Source organism: Hyperolius riggenbachi, chromosome 8 (genome assembly GCF_040937935.1).
Source record: "Hyperolius riggenbachi isolate aHypRig1 chromosome 8, aHypRig1.pri, whole genome shotgun sequence".
Classification (NCBI taxonomy): Eukaryota; Metazoa; Chordata; class Amphibia; order Anura; family Hyperoliidae; genus Hyperolius; species Hyperolius riggenbachi.
The window spans coordinates 92,897,543-92,915,526 of NC_090653.1; the positions used below are offsets into that span (position 1 = coordinate 92,897,543).

A 17,984-nucleotide genomic window follows, 5' to 3' on the forward strand; every position below is an offset into this window, starting at 1 on the left:
TCACAGCTCTGCGCCTCTGTCTGTAAACAGGAAGCGTCGGTGTTTCCAAGCCTCGTTCTGACTCAAGCTCTGACCTGCCTGATTGGCTAGATTTCTGCGCATCTACCAGTAGGAGAGTGCTCTCGGAGTGCTGCGCGGTGATTGGCTGATTCTGCACGGCTTGTGCTAGGTGTAGGCGACAGCGGGCGTGCGGGCCTTGTGATTGGGCATAGAGGACAGGCACAACATGGTGAGTGAGCGCAGCCTGTGCTTCTTTAGTGTGTTTCCCAGTAACTGACTAGAAGGGGTGATTGTTGGAAATGAATCAGAAGAGATTACAGCTGTAGTCACACTGACCAGTCACACTGCAACTTTCAATCAGAACCATGGATTGACCATGAGAGAAGGATTCTGATTGGTTGCTGGAGCCAACGCCCACTGTTTGCTAGGTTAGCTGTTGCAAGTCAAGTCGTGACAGATTCATTGATGGTCAGATGATTACCCTGCAAGGAATGAGTACTGATCTTGCTAGGACGCTATTGTTAAAATTACACTGATCACATAGGGGGAGAAAGGAACAGCTGTTCCTGTGTCCCCCTATGTGGTCAGTGTATTAAAGAAAACCTGTAACTAAAAAAAGTTCCCCTGGGGGGTACTCACCTTGGGTGGGCAAAGGCTCCAGATCCTATCGAGGCTTCCCCCATCCTCCTCTGTCCCACGGCAGTCTTACTGTGCCCCTCTGAACAGTGGGGAGGTAAATATTTACCTTCCTGGCTCCAGCGCAGACACAGTATCTGCTCTGAAATAGGCGGAAATAGCCGATCGCTGTCGGTCTGCTCTACTGCCAAGAAGTAAGTCTTCTGCGCCTGCGTAGTAGAGCGGACTCAACAGAGTTCGGCTATTTCCGTGCTGAGAGCCGCAACAGGGAAGGTAAATACAGTGGGTTGCAAAAGTATTCGGCCCCCTTGAAGTTTTCCACATTTTGTCATATTACTGCCACAAACATGCATCAATTTTATTGGAATTCCACGTGAAAGACCAATACAAAGTGCTGTACACGTGAGAAGCGGATCGAAAAATCATACATCATTCCAAACATTTTTAACAAATAACTGCAAAGTGGGGTGTGCGTAATTATTCGCCCCCCTGAGTCAATACTTTGTAGAACCACCTTTTGCTGCAATTACAGCTGCCAGTCTTTTAGGGTATGTCTCTACCAGCTTTGCAAATCTAGAGACTGAAATCCTTGCCCATTCTTCTTTGCAAAACAGCTCCAGCTCAGTCAGATTAGATGGACAGCGTTTGTGAACAGCAGTTTTCAGATCTTGCCACAGATTCTCGATTGGATTTAGATCTGGACTTTGACTGGGCCATTCTAACACATAGATATGTTTTGTTTTAAACCTTTCCATTGTTGCCCTGGCTTTATGTTTAGGGTCATTGTCCTGCTGGAAGGTGAACCTCTGCCCCAGTCTCAAGTCTTTTGCAGTCTCCAAGAGGTTTTCTTCCAAGTTTGCCCTGTATTTGGCTCCATCCATCTTCCCATCAACTCTGACCAACTTCCCTGTTCCTGCTGAAGAGATGCAACCCCCGAGCATGATGCTGCCACCACCATATTTGACAGTGGGGATGGTGTGTTCAGAGTGATGTGCAGTGTTAGTTTTCCACCACACTCAGCGTTTTGCATTTTGGCCAAAAAGTTCCATTTTGGTCTCATCTGACCAGAGCACCTTCTTCCACATGGTTGCTGTGTCCCCCACATGGCTTGTGGCAAACTGCAAACGGGACTTCTTATGCTTTCTGTTAACAATGCCTTTCTTCTTGCCACTCTTCCATAAAGGCCAACTTTGTACAGTGCATGACTAATAGTTGTCCTATGGACAGAGTCTCCCACCTGAGCTGTAGATCTCTGCAGCTCGTCCAGAGTCACCATGGGCCTCTTGACTGCATTTCTGATCAGCGCTCTCCTTGTTCGGCCTGTGAGTTTAGGTGGATGGCCTTGTCTTGGTAGGTTTACAGTTGTGCCATACTCCTTCCATTTCTGAATGATCGCTTGAACAGTGCTCTGTGGGGTGTTCAAGGCTTTGGAAAGCTTTTTGTAGCCCAAGCCTGCTTTAAATTTCTCAGTAACTTGATCCCTGACCTTTCTTGTGTGCTCTTTGGACTTCACTGTGTTGTTGCTCCCAATATTCTCTTAGACAACCTCTGAGGCCCTCAGAGCAGCTGTATTTGTAGTGGCAGAGGAGGCAGGAAGTAGAAGAAACCGGCACTGCTGAAAGCTGTATTTATTATCCAATATAAATAGTGGTGCATACACATGCAATGAAACAGGCTGTAAGCGCTGTAGTACAAAAAACAAAAGCTCAAAATGCTGATGGAATACCTTGTGGTGCGGTGGGTGCCGGGTGCACCGGACCACAAGGCATTCCATCAGCATTTTGCGCTTTTGTTTTTTGTACTACAGCGCTTACAGCCTGTTTTATTGCATGTGTATGCACCACTATTTATATTGGATAATAAATACAGCTTTCAGCAGTGCCGGTTTCTTCTACTTCCTGCCTCCTCTGCCACTATGCTTACGCCTTAGAACCTGAGCACGCTTGGCTGATAGTGGGATTGCCGCAACGCCACCGTAAAACACCCGCTCCTGCAGCAGTGCCAACCCGCTTTTCTCCCTTCCATATTGCAGCTATATTTGTACTGACATTAGATTACACACAGGTGCACTCTATTTAGTCATTAGCACTCATCAGGCAATGTCTATAGGCAACTGACTGCACTCAGATCAAAGGGGGTCGAATAATTATGCAAACACCACTTTGCAGTTATTTATTTGTAAAAATGTATGGAATCATGTATGATTTTCATTCCACTTCTCATGTGTACAATGTTTGTGGCAGTAATATGACAAAATGTGGCAAACATCAAGGGGGCAGAATACTTTTGCAACCCACTGTATATCAAGCCTTCTCAGGCTTGTCGAGCGAGGATTGCAGGGCGCTTCAGGGAGCCAGCGATGGATCTGCAGCTACAGGGATGGGGGAAGACTCATTGGGACCCTGAGGCTGCATTTTCACTTGTGCAGTGCGAATCGCCGCGGTAAAAATTCGCATGCGGATGCGAATTTCGCATGCGGGTCTATACGAATTTTCATGCGAATTCGTATGAATGACTATGTATGCGAATTAAACTATGGCAGTGCTGGTGTGCTTTTCCATTGTTTCTATGCGAATTCGCATGAAAATTCGCATGCCCAAACCTCATGCGAATTTCCTATTAAATACATTGTATGCGATTCGCATAGCGGTATGCGGTATGCGAATTCTGATGGCTCTGCCATGGGAATTTTTTCTGCACAGAAAAACGCAAAGGAATCCTGACAAGTGGAAACAGTCCCATTCACTTGTATTGCTATGCGAATTTTCATGCGAAAAACGCATGCAAATTCGCTATAGTGGAAATGAGCCCTCAGGCTTCCCCCTCCCAAGGTAAGTACCCCCTGGGGACGTTTTTTCTAGTACAGAGTCCAGTAGCGTAGCTAAGGAGCTGTGAGACCCAATTCAAGTTTTAAAATGGGCCTCCCCCAAGCACTCTACAGGGAGTGCAGAATTATTAGGCAAATGAGTATTTTGATCACATCATCCTCTTTATGCATGTTGTCTTACTCCAAGCTGTATAGGCTCGAAAGTCTACTACCAATTAAGCATATTAGGTGATGTGCATCTCTGTAATGAAAAGGTGTGGTCTAATGACATCAACACCCTATAGCAGGTGTGCATAATTAATAGGCAACTTCCTTTCCTTTGGCAAAATGGGTCAAAAGAAGGACTTGACAGGCTCAGAAAAGTCAAAAATAGTGGGATATCTTGCAGAGGAATGCAGCACTCTTACAATTGCAAAGCTTCTGAAGCGTGATCATTGAACAATCAAGCGTTTCATTCAAAATAGTCAACAGGGTCGCAAGACGCGTGTGGAAAAACGAAGGTGCAAAATAACTGCCCATGAACTGAGAAAAGTCAAGCGTGCAGCTGCCAAGATGCCACTTGCCACCAGTTTGGCCATGTTTCAGAGCTGCAACATCACTGGAGTGCCCAAAAGCACAAGGTGTGCAATACTCAGAGACATGGCCAAGGTAAGAAAGGCTGAAAGACGACCACCACTGAACAAGACACACAAGCTGAAACATCAAGACTGGGCCAAGAAACATCTCAAGACTGATTTTTCTAAGGTTTTATGGACTGATGAAATGAGAGTGAGTCTTGATGGGCCAGATGGATGGGCCCGTGGCTGGATTGGTAAAGGGCAGAGAGCTCCAGTCCGACTCAGACGCCAGCAAGGTAGAGGTGGAGTACTGGTTTGGGCTGGTATCATCAAAGATGAGCTTGTGGGGCCTTTTTGGTGGTTGAGGATGGAGTCAAGCTCAACTCCCAGTCCTACTGCCAGTTTCTGGAAGACACCTTCTTCAAGCAGTGGCACAGGAAGAAGTCTGCATCCTTCAAGAAAAACATGATTCTCATGCAGGACAATGCTCTATCACACGCGTCCAAGTACTCCACAGCGTGGCTGGCAAGAAAGGGTATAAAAGAAGAAAAACTAATGACATGGCCTTCTTGTTCGCCAGATCTGAACCCCATTGAGAACTTGTGGTCCATCATAAAATGTGAGATTTACAAGGAGGGAAAACAGTACACCTCTCTGAACAGTGTCTGGGAGGCTGTGGTTGCTGCTGCACGCAATGTTGATGGTGAACAGATCAAAACACTGACAGAATCCATGTATGGCCGGCTTTTGAGTGTCCTTGCAAAGAAAGGTGGCTATATTGGTCACTGATTTGTTTTGTTTTTGAATGTCAGAAATGTATATTTGTGAATGTTGAGATGTTATATTGGTTTCACTGGTAAAAATAAATGAAATGGGTATATATTTGTTTTTTGTTAAGTTGCCCAATAATTATGCACAGTAATAGTCACCTGCACACACCAATATCCCCCTAAAATAGCTAAAACTAAAAACAAACTAAAAACTACTTTCAAAAATATTCAGCTTTGATATTAATGAGTTTTTTTGGGTTCATTGAGAACATGGTTGTTGTTCAATAATAAAATTATTCCTCAAAAATACAACTTGCCTAATAATTCTGCACTCCCTGTATATATAACAATTAATACGGCGAACCAAAAATCTGACAATGGCAACTACAGTGTCAGAGGTGCAAGAAGGGGATGGGGAACAGTTTGTTAGTGATTACCACTATTCAAAGTATCTATAGAAGTGATTATTACCAGCACAGGACCAATAGAGAGCTAATACTGTAGTTGAGGGAGGTCCCTTTGGGCCCCTCTGGCCCAAGGGCCCCAATGCGGTGGCTACCTCTGCACCCCCTATTGCTACTCCCCTGACAGAGTCTCTTTAAAACCCAATTACATGGGCAAAAAATAGGTTTCCAAAGTGTGTCTTGTGTCCCTATTTGTGAAAATATTCATCACTTCTTGGCAAGACTTTGCCCTCCATTCACAGTACATTCGGTAATGCAAAAGTAAAAAACAAAACCCGATTTTATCGCCCAGTTAGCAATGTGTAAATTCACTAGGGAAGTTACTGCATTGAAAAGTGAAATTACTAGCTAGTCCAGTAAATTACAAATTTCTGCTGTAAAGGCATTATATCTTTCGTACTCCCTCCACATGTGTGCTCCTTGTGTCTCTCCCTAATCCACCATCCTGCTTTCTGGGACCGCACCGCACTGTTACCAAATAAAATGTTTGGTAACTTAGCAATACACTCCTACATGCCAGAAAAAGATTGCGAATTAGAATAAAAAAATCTAAAATACTGCATTTGGTCAAAATGTCCTTATCTATTCCAATGGTATTCAAAATGTAAATGCTTCCAAGAATTGGTTTTAAGGATAGACACAAATGATCAATGATATGCTAATTTTTAGATTTGATGCTAACTTGGAATTTGGCCAATCAGCAGCAGTTGCTTATTATTTGGATTGATCCCATTCCTTGCAATAACTCAAAAAATCTCACTGATCTTCTGTAATGATGAGGAATGTTGGAATGTTTTTCTGTTTGCTGCCTCTTAGATGTTAAATAGATTAGGTAGAGATCAATTCTAGAACTTCTTTCTCTTCCAAGGAGAATTTATGGAGAAATACATTACTTCTCAAGTAATCAATTTGAAGTCCAGTACTTTGCTTGATTGATAAAGATCAGGAAGCAAAGGAAGATATAACTACACAATTGTTACCAGTTAATCAGAACAGTACAAATTGGTCACTTGATCTGTCATATGCTTCTCCATGAATTTTTCTTGCGGAAGAAAATGAACACTGGTGTGTTATGACAGAATAGTTTTAATAACTTAGATGTTAGATGCAGGGCTGTGGAGTCTAAGTTGGAACAATTTTTGGGTACTCAGAGTCGGTAAAAAATGCACCGACCCCTAATAAATGTAAGCATTTCTTAAGATAGTAAATATGTTCTATTTCTCAGATAATAGTCCTCATAAATAACTTCTAAATTACTTCTATATACAGTAATAGCTGTACTTAGGCCACAAAAATATAATACACCAATCAAAACAACAAGTTATTTGTGCTGCTGCAATAAAGAAGCACTGTATTTTTAAAATTGGATATATGTATCTGATTGTGACTGTGTATATCTGATGTGTACACAGCAATCTTTTATATACAGACGACATGCTGGGGCATTCGCGTTGGCAATGACAGGCCAGGATGGCTGACGGTAAAGTTTCAGCTTCCTGACCAGGAGTTTTTTGTTCCAAAAAATAGAGAACAAGACCGGTTTCATGCAATTTTCTGTGTATTAAATACTTCATATACTATCAAAGCTTGAGTTGTCTCACCAGCGGCAGTAACTTGATATACTTTTTGGAAGCGGGCGTCCCTGCTCTGACGTTGGTAGATAGGAGACATTAGCCTATACAGGCATTAGGCAGCAGCATCTCTAGTGTCCACATATAGGGGTTGTGCAATATATTGGGGATCGGTTTGATTGTATATGAAGTATTTATACACAGAAAATTGCATGAAAACGGTCTTGTTATCTATTTTTTTGCAAGTTAAGTATTGTGCTAGGCTATGTAGTTCAGGAGTTTTTTGTTCCCAAAAGCTGGTGCCATCTTAATATAGCTTCAAAAATTCCTAAGCTTTTGCAGCGATGAAATGCCTTTTATGCTACATACTTTTCAATCAACAAGATTGTAATATGCAAATTAGAGAAGTCTGAATCGAGGAGTGAGAAGCAACATAAACTGACTAGTGCACACCACCAGTCAGCACTCTATAAATATTTATTTATTGTATTTATAAAGCGCCAACATATTACGCAGCGCTGTAAAATACTAAATAATGATCATTTGTTTTACTGACATACAGGCATCAAATTACAAGAAGCCATCGCTAGGAACAGCAACTCAGCGGAAAAAGACTGGACCAAAACCTGAACTGACCGAGGAGCAGAAGCAGGAGATTCGAGAGGCCTTTGATCTGTTTGATACTGATGGCACGGGAACTATTGATGTCAAAGAATTAAAGGTGAAACTATCAACCGAAATTACTGTACAAAACACTTATTTCTGTTCTGTGCTAATGTCAAATTCTGTCCTGAAATGGGCCATCATTAGTCTGACCCACAGGAGCGCAGTTTCCAATTCCGGATATAACCACGATTTCTTTAATTGCTAAGTACCAATATTTTAAGCACGATTTCCTCTAGCGATTGGGATTTGCCCGAACTTGCCGTGAATGCAGCCACTGCAGAACCAGTGATTGCAATTTGGGGAAATCACAATTGCTCCTGTGGGATCACCCAGTTGACTTTAATTAGCCTATTGCTTTTGGAATCGATGGAGATTACAAATCGTGACTAAAAGTGTTCTTGTAGGTCCCACCCCTTAAAGGATACCAGATCTGAAAGACTGGTAAAAAATTAAGGTGCAGTGGGTAGGGAGGTATAAGTAAATACTAACCGTGCCTCCCTTTCCCCTTCGTCACTCGCAATTCTCCTGAACTTAGTCCCGTTTTCCCTGGCAACTCCAAACCCAGACATACTGCGCCGTGCATGTGCAGTATGTCCGTTCTGCTCCCCTGTGGCTGTGCAGTGATGTCACAGGAAAGAAGCGCACTTGCTCCCCCCGCTACTGCGTCCCAGGGTGCGAGATCCCCTGTGACCGCGCAGAGTGATGTCACAGGACAGGAGCACTCTCACTCCCTCCGCGTCTCCACTCAGCATGTGATGCTCACTGCAGTGAATTTCACATGCCGGGACGCAGTAACGGGGGGAGCGAGCTCGCATGCGCGGCGCAGTATGTCCAGGTTTAAAGTCGTTGAGGATAACGGGACTAAGTGAACGGGAGGAGCGGTAAGTATCTGCTTATGCTCCTTACCGACTGCACCTTAAAGAGATTCTGAAGCGAGAATAAATCTCGCTTCAGAGCTCAAAGTTAGCAGGGGCACGTGTGCCCCTGCTAAACCGCCGCTAAGCGGGGGTCCCTTCACCCCCAAATCCCCCCCCCCCCCCCCCGCACGACTTGGTCGTACATTTGGTCGCTCCTGGAGGCAGGGCTAACTGCCGCAGCCCTACCTCCAGTCGCGTCTATCAGCGGCACATCGCCGCCTCTCCCCCACCCCTCTCAGTGAAGGAAGACTGCCCTGCCCCAACCAGGAAGCGCTCCCCCGCTTTACGGAAGGGATTTGTGGGATCAGGGACCCCCGTTAAGCCGCGGGATAGCGGCGGTTTAGCAGGGGCACTCATGTCCCTGCTATTTATGAGGTCTGAAGCGAGATTTATTCTCGCTTCAGACTCTTTAACCTTTTAACCCTTACTCGCTGCACCTTTTTTTTTTTTTTTTTTTTTTTTTTTCAATATTTTTTTATTGGAATTTCCAAAAAAAATTTAACAATATGCCAAGACATATTAAAACAATATAAAAATAAACTTACTTTTTACATTACAGCAGTCCAATGAGAAATATACTGTTGATTTTTCAAATATACATTCAGTTTCAGTTATACATAAACAGTGTATAATAACTTTCCCTTATAAATCAATGGCTAGTATCTCTTAAGATGATTGCTGAGTTTAGTATACTTGTTGCTATTTAGTTCTTAAAAGGTTAAATATGTGCATCTCTACACTTTAATAGTCATTCAGTATCTTTACGCAAGAATACGCATAACAATACGCGTGAGTGCAACCCAATGAGGTTTTACGCATAATAACGCGTAAACGCGTAAAAAACGCGTCAAACGCCACTTAAACGCGCGAAAACGTGCAAAAATCGCTAAACGCGCAGAAAACGCCTAGTAAACGCGCAAAAAACAATAGCGCGTAAATATGCAAATAGTGCAAATTTCAAGAAAAAAATGTTTAAATCAATTTTAAACCATAAATTTTTAAAGAAAGGATTGTTTATTTATCTTTGTAGGCCTAATAGCACCTATCTTTCCAAAATAACCTAAATGTCATTTTTGTTATTTTAAACAGTGATCCTGTTAGTTACATTCTAACGAATACCTAAAATGTATTGTTAATTAAGGTTTAGTAGGAGCAGTACCTCTGGAGAATACTCGCTGCACCTTAACTATTGGCTCTGGTATCCTTTAAAAGGAACCTGAGGTGTGAGACCTATAGAAGCTATCATATTTATTTCCTTTTAACCTCTTGCCGACCGCGCACTCATAACGCGCGTCGGCAAAGTGGCAGCTGCAGGACCAGCGACGCAGTTCTGCGTCGCTGGCTGCAGGCTAATTAATCAGGAAGCAGCCGCTCGCGTGTCAATTCACGGCGGGGGGCTCCGTGAATAGCCTGCGGGCCGCCGGTCGCGGCTCGCAGGCTAAATGTAAACACAAGCGGAAATAATCCGCTTTGTTTACATTCGTACAATGCTGCTAACAGTAGCAGCGTTGTACCAGATCAGCGATCCCCGGCCAATCAGCGGCCGGGGATCGCTATCACATGACAGACAGGAGCCTGTTAGAGGCTGCACAGGACAGATCCGTTCCTGTGCAGCCTCTGATCTCCGGGGGGAAGGGAGGTAGGAGATGGAGGGGGGAAATGTCGCCGCGGAGGGGGGCTTTGAGGTGCCCCCCCCCGCAAACCTCAGGCAGGCAGGAGCGATCAGACCCCCCCCCCCCTGCACATCATCCCCATAGGGGGGGGAAAGGGGGGCGATCTGGTCGCTCTGCCTGCTACCTGATCTGTGCTGCGGGCTGCAGAGCCCACCCAGCACAGATCACAGAATACAGCGCTGGTCCTTAAGGGGGGGGGGGGGTAAAACGTGGGTCCTCAAGTGGTTAAACAATACCAGTTGCCTGGCAGTCATGCTGATCTTTCTGCTCAGCAGGGTCTAAATCACACACCTGAAACAAGCATACAGCTAATGTTGTCATATTTGTCATAGACATCTGATCTGCTTGCTTGTCCAGGGTCTATGGCTTAAAGTATTAGAGGCTGAGAATCAGCAGGGCAGCTAGGCAATGTGCAATACTTAACCCTTTAGTAGCCAATTTATTTAGAGGCGTGCAAGTTCTCCAGGCCAAGTTATTTTAGCATTTTTTTATTTCTTTGTTACATGTGCTTGCTTCTTATTAGTACTGCTGTAATGTGTATTTATGGCCACATGTCACTAGGGAGCCGTGTGAGACAATAACAGAGGACTTCTGCTTTCAGTTTCTATAAGTTCTGCCAAATAAGGTCAAAAGCAGCATGCTTATCTCAAACAAGATAATTCTATTGAAGCTGCTAATGGGTTAAAAGGAAATAAACATGTCAGCCTCCATAGCCCTCTCACCTAGGGTTCCCTTTAAATGAATTTTGGTACATGTTCGTAATGTGGGAAGAAACCAGAATGACTAGAGGAATTTTTTCACAGGATGGGGGGGAAGTTACATATATTTTCTCCCTAGTAGCCCCCTGCAGTTTCTGGTTTTGAACAAAATTTAGCTTTTTAGTCAAATTCTCTGATTAGTTGGCAGATGTAAAGCTTGCATGGGTCATATTGCACTATAGGGAGTGTAGTAAATCAGGCTCTTTGCACCCAGCTATTTACTATGAGAGACCAAAGCATTTTGTTTGGCCATGCCACAGGCTGCACAATGCTGGTAAGTTATTGCTGTCTGAGAAATGCAGGTGTGGTTTCTCCTGTGTCCTAATATATTATTCCTTGCAGGTGGCCATGCGAGCGCTTGGTTTTGAGCCCAAGAAGGAGGAAATTAAGAAGATGATATCAGACATAGATAAAGAAGGAACGGGAAAAATCAGTTTTGGTGATTTTCTGTCTTCGATGACCCAGAAGATGGTGAGTGCGACTACATACTGACTTATTCAAGGCAAATAAAAAATATTCCTAAAACATAAAGGGTCTTAAATTAGAAAAATACATTATAGTGTACCTGTAGAGAAAAAAAGTGCCCCTACAGGATACTCTCCCCGGGAGGCGGAAACCTCAGGATCTTGGAGAGGCTTACCGTATTTGCCGCTGTATAAGACGCACTTTTTCTCCCCAAAAAATGGGGAGAAAAGTCCCTGCGCCTATATGGCAAATTCAGGGAATCCCCAACTTACGCCACCACGTCTGGGATTTCCTGCATTGCCCCCCCTTCTGTCCCCTGTGTGTCCGCTCTGTCCTTGCTTTGTGCCCATTCCCCCGTGTCTCCACTTTTCTCCCCGTGTCTCCACTACCCCCGTGTATATGTAGCAAGCCAGCATGCTTTATAACCCCCTCCCACCATCACCGTTTGTTTGTAAAAGCACTACTTTGTATAAATTATTTTTGATATGACGTTTTAGGCCCGTTTCACATTAGCGTTCGCTCTCCGGATTTTCCGGATCTGATCCGGACCGCATACTGTACAAACGGAACGTACGTTCCGCATAGCAATGTAAAGGCTATGCGGACGTTCACACGTGTCTGTTCCGTACAGTACGGAGCCGGATCGGATCCGGACTCCGGACTCTTTTCCAACATGCGCTATTTTTTGGGTCCGGCTCTCCGGCCCACGCATCCTGACCGGAGCCTGACCTGAGCCTGAAAGCACCATCAGGAACACAGAAACCAATGGGAAACGGAAGGCACAGAACACACTGCCTACTAAAACCTGACGTTCCACCCCACTTCCTATGCGTATCCAAGCGGCCATTTCGGATGGGGACACATGGGCCAAGCATGTCTGGAGTGGAGCAGCAGTGACAGACGTGCTGGAGCTGTTTGGCAGAATGTCGGAGGTGGAGGTGAGGCCTACAGCGGAGGAACCTGATTCTACAGGTGCACCATGTGCACCTTCTGCTGACCCCAACATTTTTTTTTTTTTAAATTTCGCTATTTTTTGCCCACGGATCCAGATGGCAGCCTGATGCATGCCTGATACAAACGGACCAGATCCGGATCGGAACCGTACGGTTCTGATCAGGATCAGGTCAGGATCCGATCAGGATCCGGTCCATTTACTTGCTAAAACGCAAGTGTGAACTGGGCCTTAGAGGCATCCTTTGCCTGAGAGACTGAAATTTTTAGCAACCAATGGCTGCAACACTGAGCAATGGGTGTACTATTAGTGACATTCTGAGCTACACCAATTTATCTTGATAAAAGAAAAGCTAAGAAAACACAAAGTCCTGGCCACAACAATGAACAAGGAAAACGGGGGAGATAACTCTGCTGCTGTGCTGAGGGGGGAGTGGATAATTGCTACACTTGGGGACCTAGAGGAGTTATTGGCTGCGCTGAAGAGTTAGGAGGTGTTAATGGCTGCAATACTGTATGCAGTGCAGCCATTAACCTCTCCTGGTCCCTAAGTACAGCCATTAATTCTGTCTTGTCCCCAAGTGCAGCCATTAAAGGACACTAATGAAATAAACAATTGTATCTATCTTCCTTCTCCTAAAAATGACAATTTTTAAGTTATTCCGCAGTGTTATTTTATGTTTAAATGTACTTTTTAAGTTTAACTGTTTTGTTTTTGCTCAATGACACATTCATTGAAGTAGGCCAGAGCTAAAATCTATGCACAATTGACTTTTTTATCTGTTTCCTGCTCTCAGAAGCCATTTTCTGCTAGGAAAGTGTTTTATAGTTGGAATTTCTTATCATTGAGGGTCACACTGTAATCACTTCCTGTCTGAGTCAGCCACTTACATACCGGATATTTAACTCTTTCAGGCAGAGAAAGAAAAAAAGGAACACAGCACAGTTATTCATGTGCTAGGCACTGTACATACCCATGTCTATCTCATCATATCCCGTCACCTCGGGTATCCTTTAACTTTGCTGGGAAGACTTATACTTGAGTTAATAAAAAATTCCATCTTTAGAGGGTCAAATATTGGAGCTGACTTATACATGAGGTGGCCGTATATTGGAGGATATATGGGTAATTCTTCATTTTCCAAAGATTTTTATCTCACATGTGTACGCAGCTTTATTGTACTAAAGAAATGTATGTGTATGCTTTAGTTCTAATTCTAATTCACCTCTCAATCAAAAACATTCACTCTTTTTTTCGCAGGCCGAAAAAGATTCAAAGGAGGAGATCATGAAGGCGTTCCGATTGTTTGACGACGACGAGACTGGAAAGATCTCTTTTAAGAATCTTAAAAGAGTTGCAAAAGAGCTTGGCGAAAATTTGACTGATGAAGAGCTGCAGGTTTGTGGGTTGTCCTGTGGGTTTTAGGAACAATTTTCTCTCTCTCTTTTTACCTCTCATTCTTCCAATTTCATTATTCCTGTATTGAAAATAGAATGTATTGTGTTGGGTAGCAATAATAGATTTCAGACAGTAGGTGGCAGCATTTTCCCACTATTACAGAGCAATCCCTGTATGAGCTGTACGAGTAGATATTAAACATGTTACCAAGATAAGAATAAAACTCTGCTGCATACGCAATGTTTTTGTAGCAGTGAAGTGCATTGTATTTTTGAAACTTTCTCATTGTACTCTGCTATACTGCAAAAGCCATTTCGCTATTAAATATTGCTAAATGCTGTCACTGCTATAACTTTTATAGTAAACTTTCTGGAAACCATAGCAACAATATGCCGCTTGGAGATGTAGGGAAACCCCGCTTCACCGTACTAGGGTATAATAGTCCGATCTTTGTTGTACAAACATGAACACCAGCAGCATAAAACTTGGCTCACATGTATCAGCTTCCTCCAGCCCCATCCGCTTTGATCGCTCCCACACCGCCGTCCTCTGCTTCCCACAGCTGCGGGAACCAGGTCCCGTCACTGACATCAGTCACGGCCAGCTACACAGGAGAAGTGTGCCCTCCTACGTATCTCTCCAGCGGCTGCTGCAGAGATATTCAAACAGCGCACTTCTCTTACGTTAGACTGGCTCCGACTGATGGAAGTGCGGGGACCCGGTTCCCGAAGCTGAGGGCAGCGGCGTGGGAGCGATCGGAGCGGATGGGGCTGGAGGAAACCCCAGGTATGTATAAAATCTTTTTAATTGTTCAGCTCTGGTACACTTTAAAGAGTAACTGTCGTGTAAATCTTAAAATTTAAAACACATACAATTAAGAAGTTCTTTTCTTCCAGAGTAAAACGAGTCATAAATTACTTTTCTCCTATGTTGCTGTCACTTGCAGTAAGTATTAGAAATGTGACATTACCGACAGATTTTGGGCAAGTCCATCTCTCCATAGGGAATTCTCAGCATGATCTTTATTCTTTATAAAGACCTTCCTTGAAAAAGATTTATACAAAGATGCTGGCCAGTTTCCCTGCTCACTGCAAACTTTTTTGGCAGTTGGATGGAGCAACTGCCATTCACTAAGTGCTTTTAAAAATAAAGAGAACTGAGAACCCCCCATAAAAAGATAGGCTAGTCCAAAATCTGTCGGTAATGTCAGATTTCTACTACTTACTGTAAGTGACAGCAACATAAGAGATAAGTAATTTATGGCACATTTTACTTTGGAAGAAACGTATTTCTAATTTGTATATGTTTACATGTATTTAGAATTTTAAGATTTTCGTGAAAGAAGTCCTAGAGACAAGCATACAATGTATATCATAATCATTGCACAATGCAAAAACTATTAAAAAGAGAGTATGTCTCTTGCCAAACACATATTAATATAAAATTAGTTTCAAAAGAAAAAGCAGGAGGAAAAACAGAGGCACATGATAAGCACTTGTAGCATACCATCTAGTGCAGAAATAAAGCATTTGGATGGATAAAACAAAGCAGGCAAACCTGTTTATGTGTGTTGTATACCAGATTGAGCTATGCTTTCTTCAATACCTGTGAGCTAAGTTTTTGTGCTGCTGGTGTTCATGTTTCACGTGTTGGGGGTCGTATTAGGAGGAAACGATGGAAAGGAATGATGGGGACATAGCTTTTGCCATTGTTGTGTCCTTCTAGTATGCCCCCAACTAGTCCACTATTCTACTTTAAAGATGGCAGCAGGCCACATGTATGTAAACTGTGTTTAAAGAGAACCTGTACTGAGTAAAAATATTTAAAATAAACACATGAGGTAACTTCAAATTAACATTACATAGTTACCTTGCCATCAGTTCCTCTCAGAAGCTCACCATTTTCTTCTGACAATAATCCCTTCCAGTTCTGACAATATTTTGTCAGATCTGAAATATATCAGTTGCTGTCAGTAAAATATCAGTTGCTGTCAGTTACAGCTGAGTGGACAACTGATGTGGCCGGTAATGTCCATGTTTCCCTATGGCTCAAGTGGGCGATGTTACAGTTTAACTGTGTGCTGACCAGAAAGCTGTTATGTGTAATGGCCATTTTCAAAATGGAGGACGGAAAATTCCCTTGATCACAGTGAACAAACAGGACGTGGGACAGGAGAAAGACACTGAGGAGTAAACTACATGGAAGGTAAGTATGACTTGTGTATGCTTATTTTGACTTTTAATTTTCAGTTCAGGTTTTCTTTAAAGTCAAGGCAAGCAGCTTTCCTCATTTCTGCAGTAAAAATTATCTAGGTTTATGTTCAAGTAAGCCATTTATAAATATAAAGTTAGGTACTTTACCTCAGCAGTAATAGAGGCTTCCTTGTTCCTCTTTGAGCCCTCTGTTCCAGCGCCGGGTCTCTCTGAACAGAGTTTGTCAAGTATGCTTTTTTGGCTGCGCTCCCGTCCATGTAGGAGTAGTACGGTCTGCATAACCATAGCGCATTTGTACTGCGCATAAACGAGTATCGTCTGCACATGCCCAGTTGAAGGAAGCAACTTTTGTGCACAAAAAATGTTCTACTGGGCATGTGTGGACGGTACTCATTCATGTGCAGTACAGATGCGCTATTACATGGAGGGGAGGGTGACCAAAAGGAAGAAAAGGATTCTGCCTAGTAGCGGTGGGCTCGAGGAGCATCTGGGAAACATCTGAACCATCCAGAGACTTCCCATTACTTAGGATAGTATCTGACTTTTAAACTTCCTTCCACACGGGTTTTCTTTGAAGTAAACCTATGCGGTTTGAAAACACAAAAAGTTACTTACCTCAGTACGGTTCACTCATCCTCCTCCGTCAAGGCTGTTCCAGCGCTGAGACCCCCCAAAGCTTCAGTAGCACAGACCCGCTCAAGCTTCAGTGGAAAAAGCAGGGCTCGATCGGGACCATGCTACTGTGCATGTGCAGATGGCTTGTGCATGTGCAGTAGCAGAGACCCAATCAGGCTCAGCTATTCCTGCCAAAGCCCAAAAGTGTCCATGCTACTGCGCATGCACGAGCCGTTGGCAAGGGTTTGTGTGTAGATGGTTTTGTGGAGGCTTTTCTCTATTAGTAGGAGTACCCATTTGGGACACTTCTTCCTTACAGGTACACTTTCAGGCAATTTAAAAAAAACACAAAAAACATTTTTTGTTTAATGCTAGTATCCAATAGGAAATGGGTAATAATCTGCAGGGAATTTTTTGTTGTTGGGTGTGAGTGGGTGGGGGATATATTTATTGTACTTATTTTTCAAAGCACACCACTCTTGATGTTTCAATCAGTCCTCTGTCTCTTCCGCAGGAGATGATTGATGAAGCAGACAGGGATGGAGATGGAGAAGTGAATGAACAGGAGTTTCTCAGAATAATGAAGAAGACAAGTCTGTACTAAGCTGCACCACCAGATATCCCACCATCTTCCTGCCTTGGTGATATGTGTGATCACATTACAGGAACTGGTTACTCCATAAACGGAGATGTGAAGCACAACTGTGTCATCCTACCAAACTCTTGTACCTTACAGCCTGTAGCATATCAGATATTTTACGTAAAACACAATGTGCCAAATAAGAGTTGGACTTATTCCTGATGTGTACCAGGGAGCTGGCAAAACCATGAAAGTGAAAACACGACCATGAATTATTTGTGCTTTTGGCCAGTTAAAAATGTTTGACCACCCTGGTCTCTGAATCTTTCCATACCAATATAACTAAGTGTTAATCCCGCCCTCCTGATGTATACATGCAAAAAGGGTGGCCGGAAATGTGGGCGCCCAAAATATCGATTACTGAATATCTCTAAATTTACCAATATCCTACCATTATGAAGTTAAAGCTACAATAGTAAAATATTGGTAAATGATACCCATATTTTACTACAGCTCACCCTATTCTCACACAGAACCCTCCCTCTACCCATGCCTAACCAACCCCCTCCCCCTTGCCTAACCTTAACCTCCCCACTTACACCCCACACACCAAACCTTAGTACCCCCACATCGGATACCTAACCTTAACTACCCACAGAGGGTGCTCAAGGCTGATTGGAGTGGATGATGCCACCCCTATGACTAATCCATTGAGCATAAGCCAGCATCATCCTTAGTTAATTGTATCAACTTTGATTGTGATGAATAAAACAAAGCCACTTCTTATTTATAAATGCTGGTACAATTAACTAAGGAGGTGTCGGTTTATATTCCGTGATCTTCCCATACCAAGTATTAAGCCAAATATTACATTCAGTGCTGCCTACGTGCAGTAATTTAATGCAACCAATCCCAAATCGGC

General features: G+C 43.4%; 1 protein-coding gene across 1 annotated transcript; it reads left to right on the plus strand.

The window, feature by feature from the left end:
• On the plus strand, window positions 1-17,267 carry CETN2 (centrin 2). The gene is made up of 5 exons (XM_068250907.1): window positions 1-229; window positions 7,388-7,546; window positions 11,182-11,310; window positions 13,517-13,654; window positions 16,997-17,267. The coding sequence occupies exons 1-5, from the start codon at window positions 227-229 to the stop codon at window positions 17,084-17,086; spliced, it is 519 nt and encodes a 172-aa protein (XP_068107008.1). The 5' UTR covers window positions 1-226; the 3' UTR covers window positions 17,087-17,267.
• Window positions 17,268-17,984: the final 717 nt, after the last annotated feature.

Excerpts from the sequence above, each read along its gene's own strand:
- CETN2 (XM_068250907.1), top strand. Across the intron at positions 7,547-11,181 it reads TTGATGTCAAAGAATTAAAG|GTGGCCATGCGAGCGCTTGG; the intron begins GTGAAACTATCA and ends TATTCCTTGCAG. Across the intron at positions 13,655-16,996 it reads TGACTGATGAAGAGCTGCAG|GAGATGATTGATGAAGCAGA; the intron begins GTTTGTGGGTTG and ends TCTCTTCCGCAG.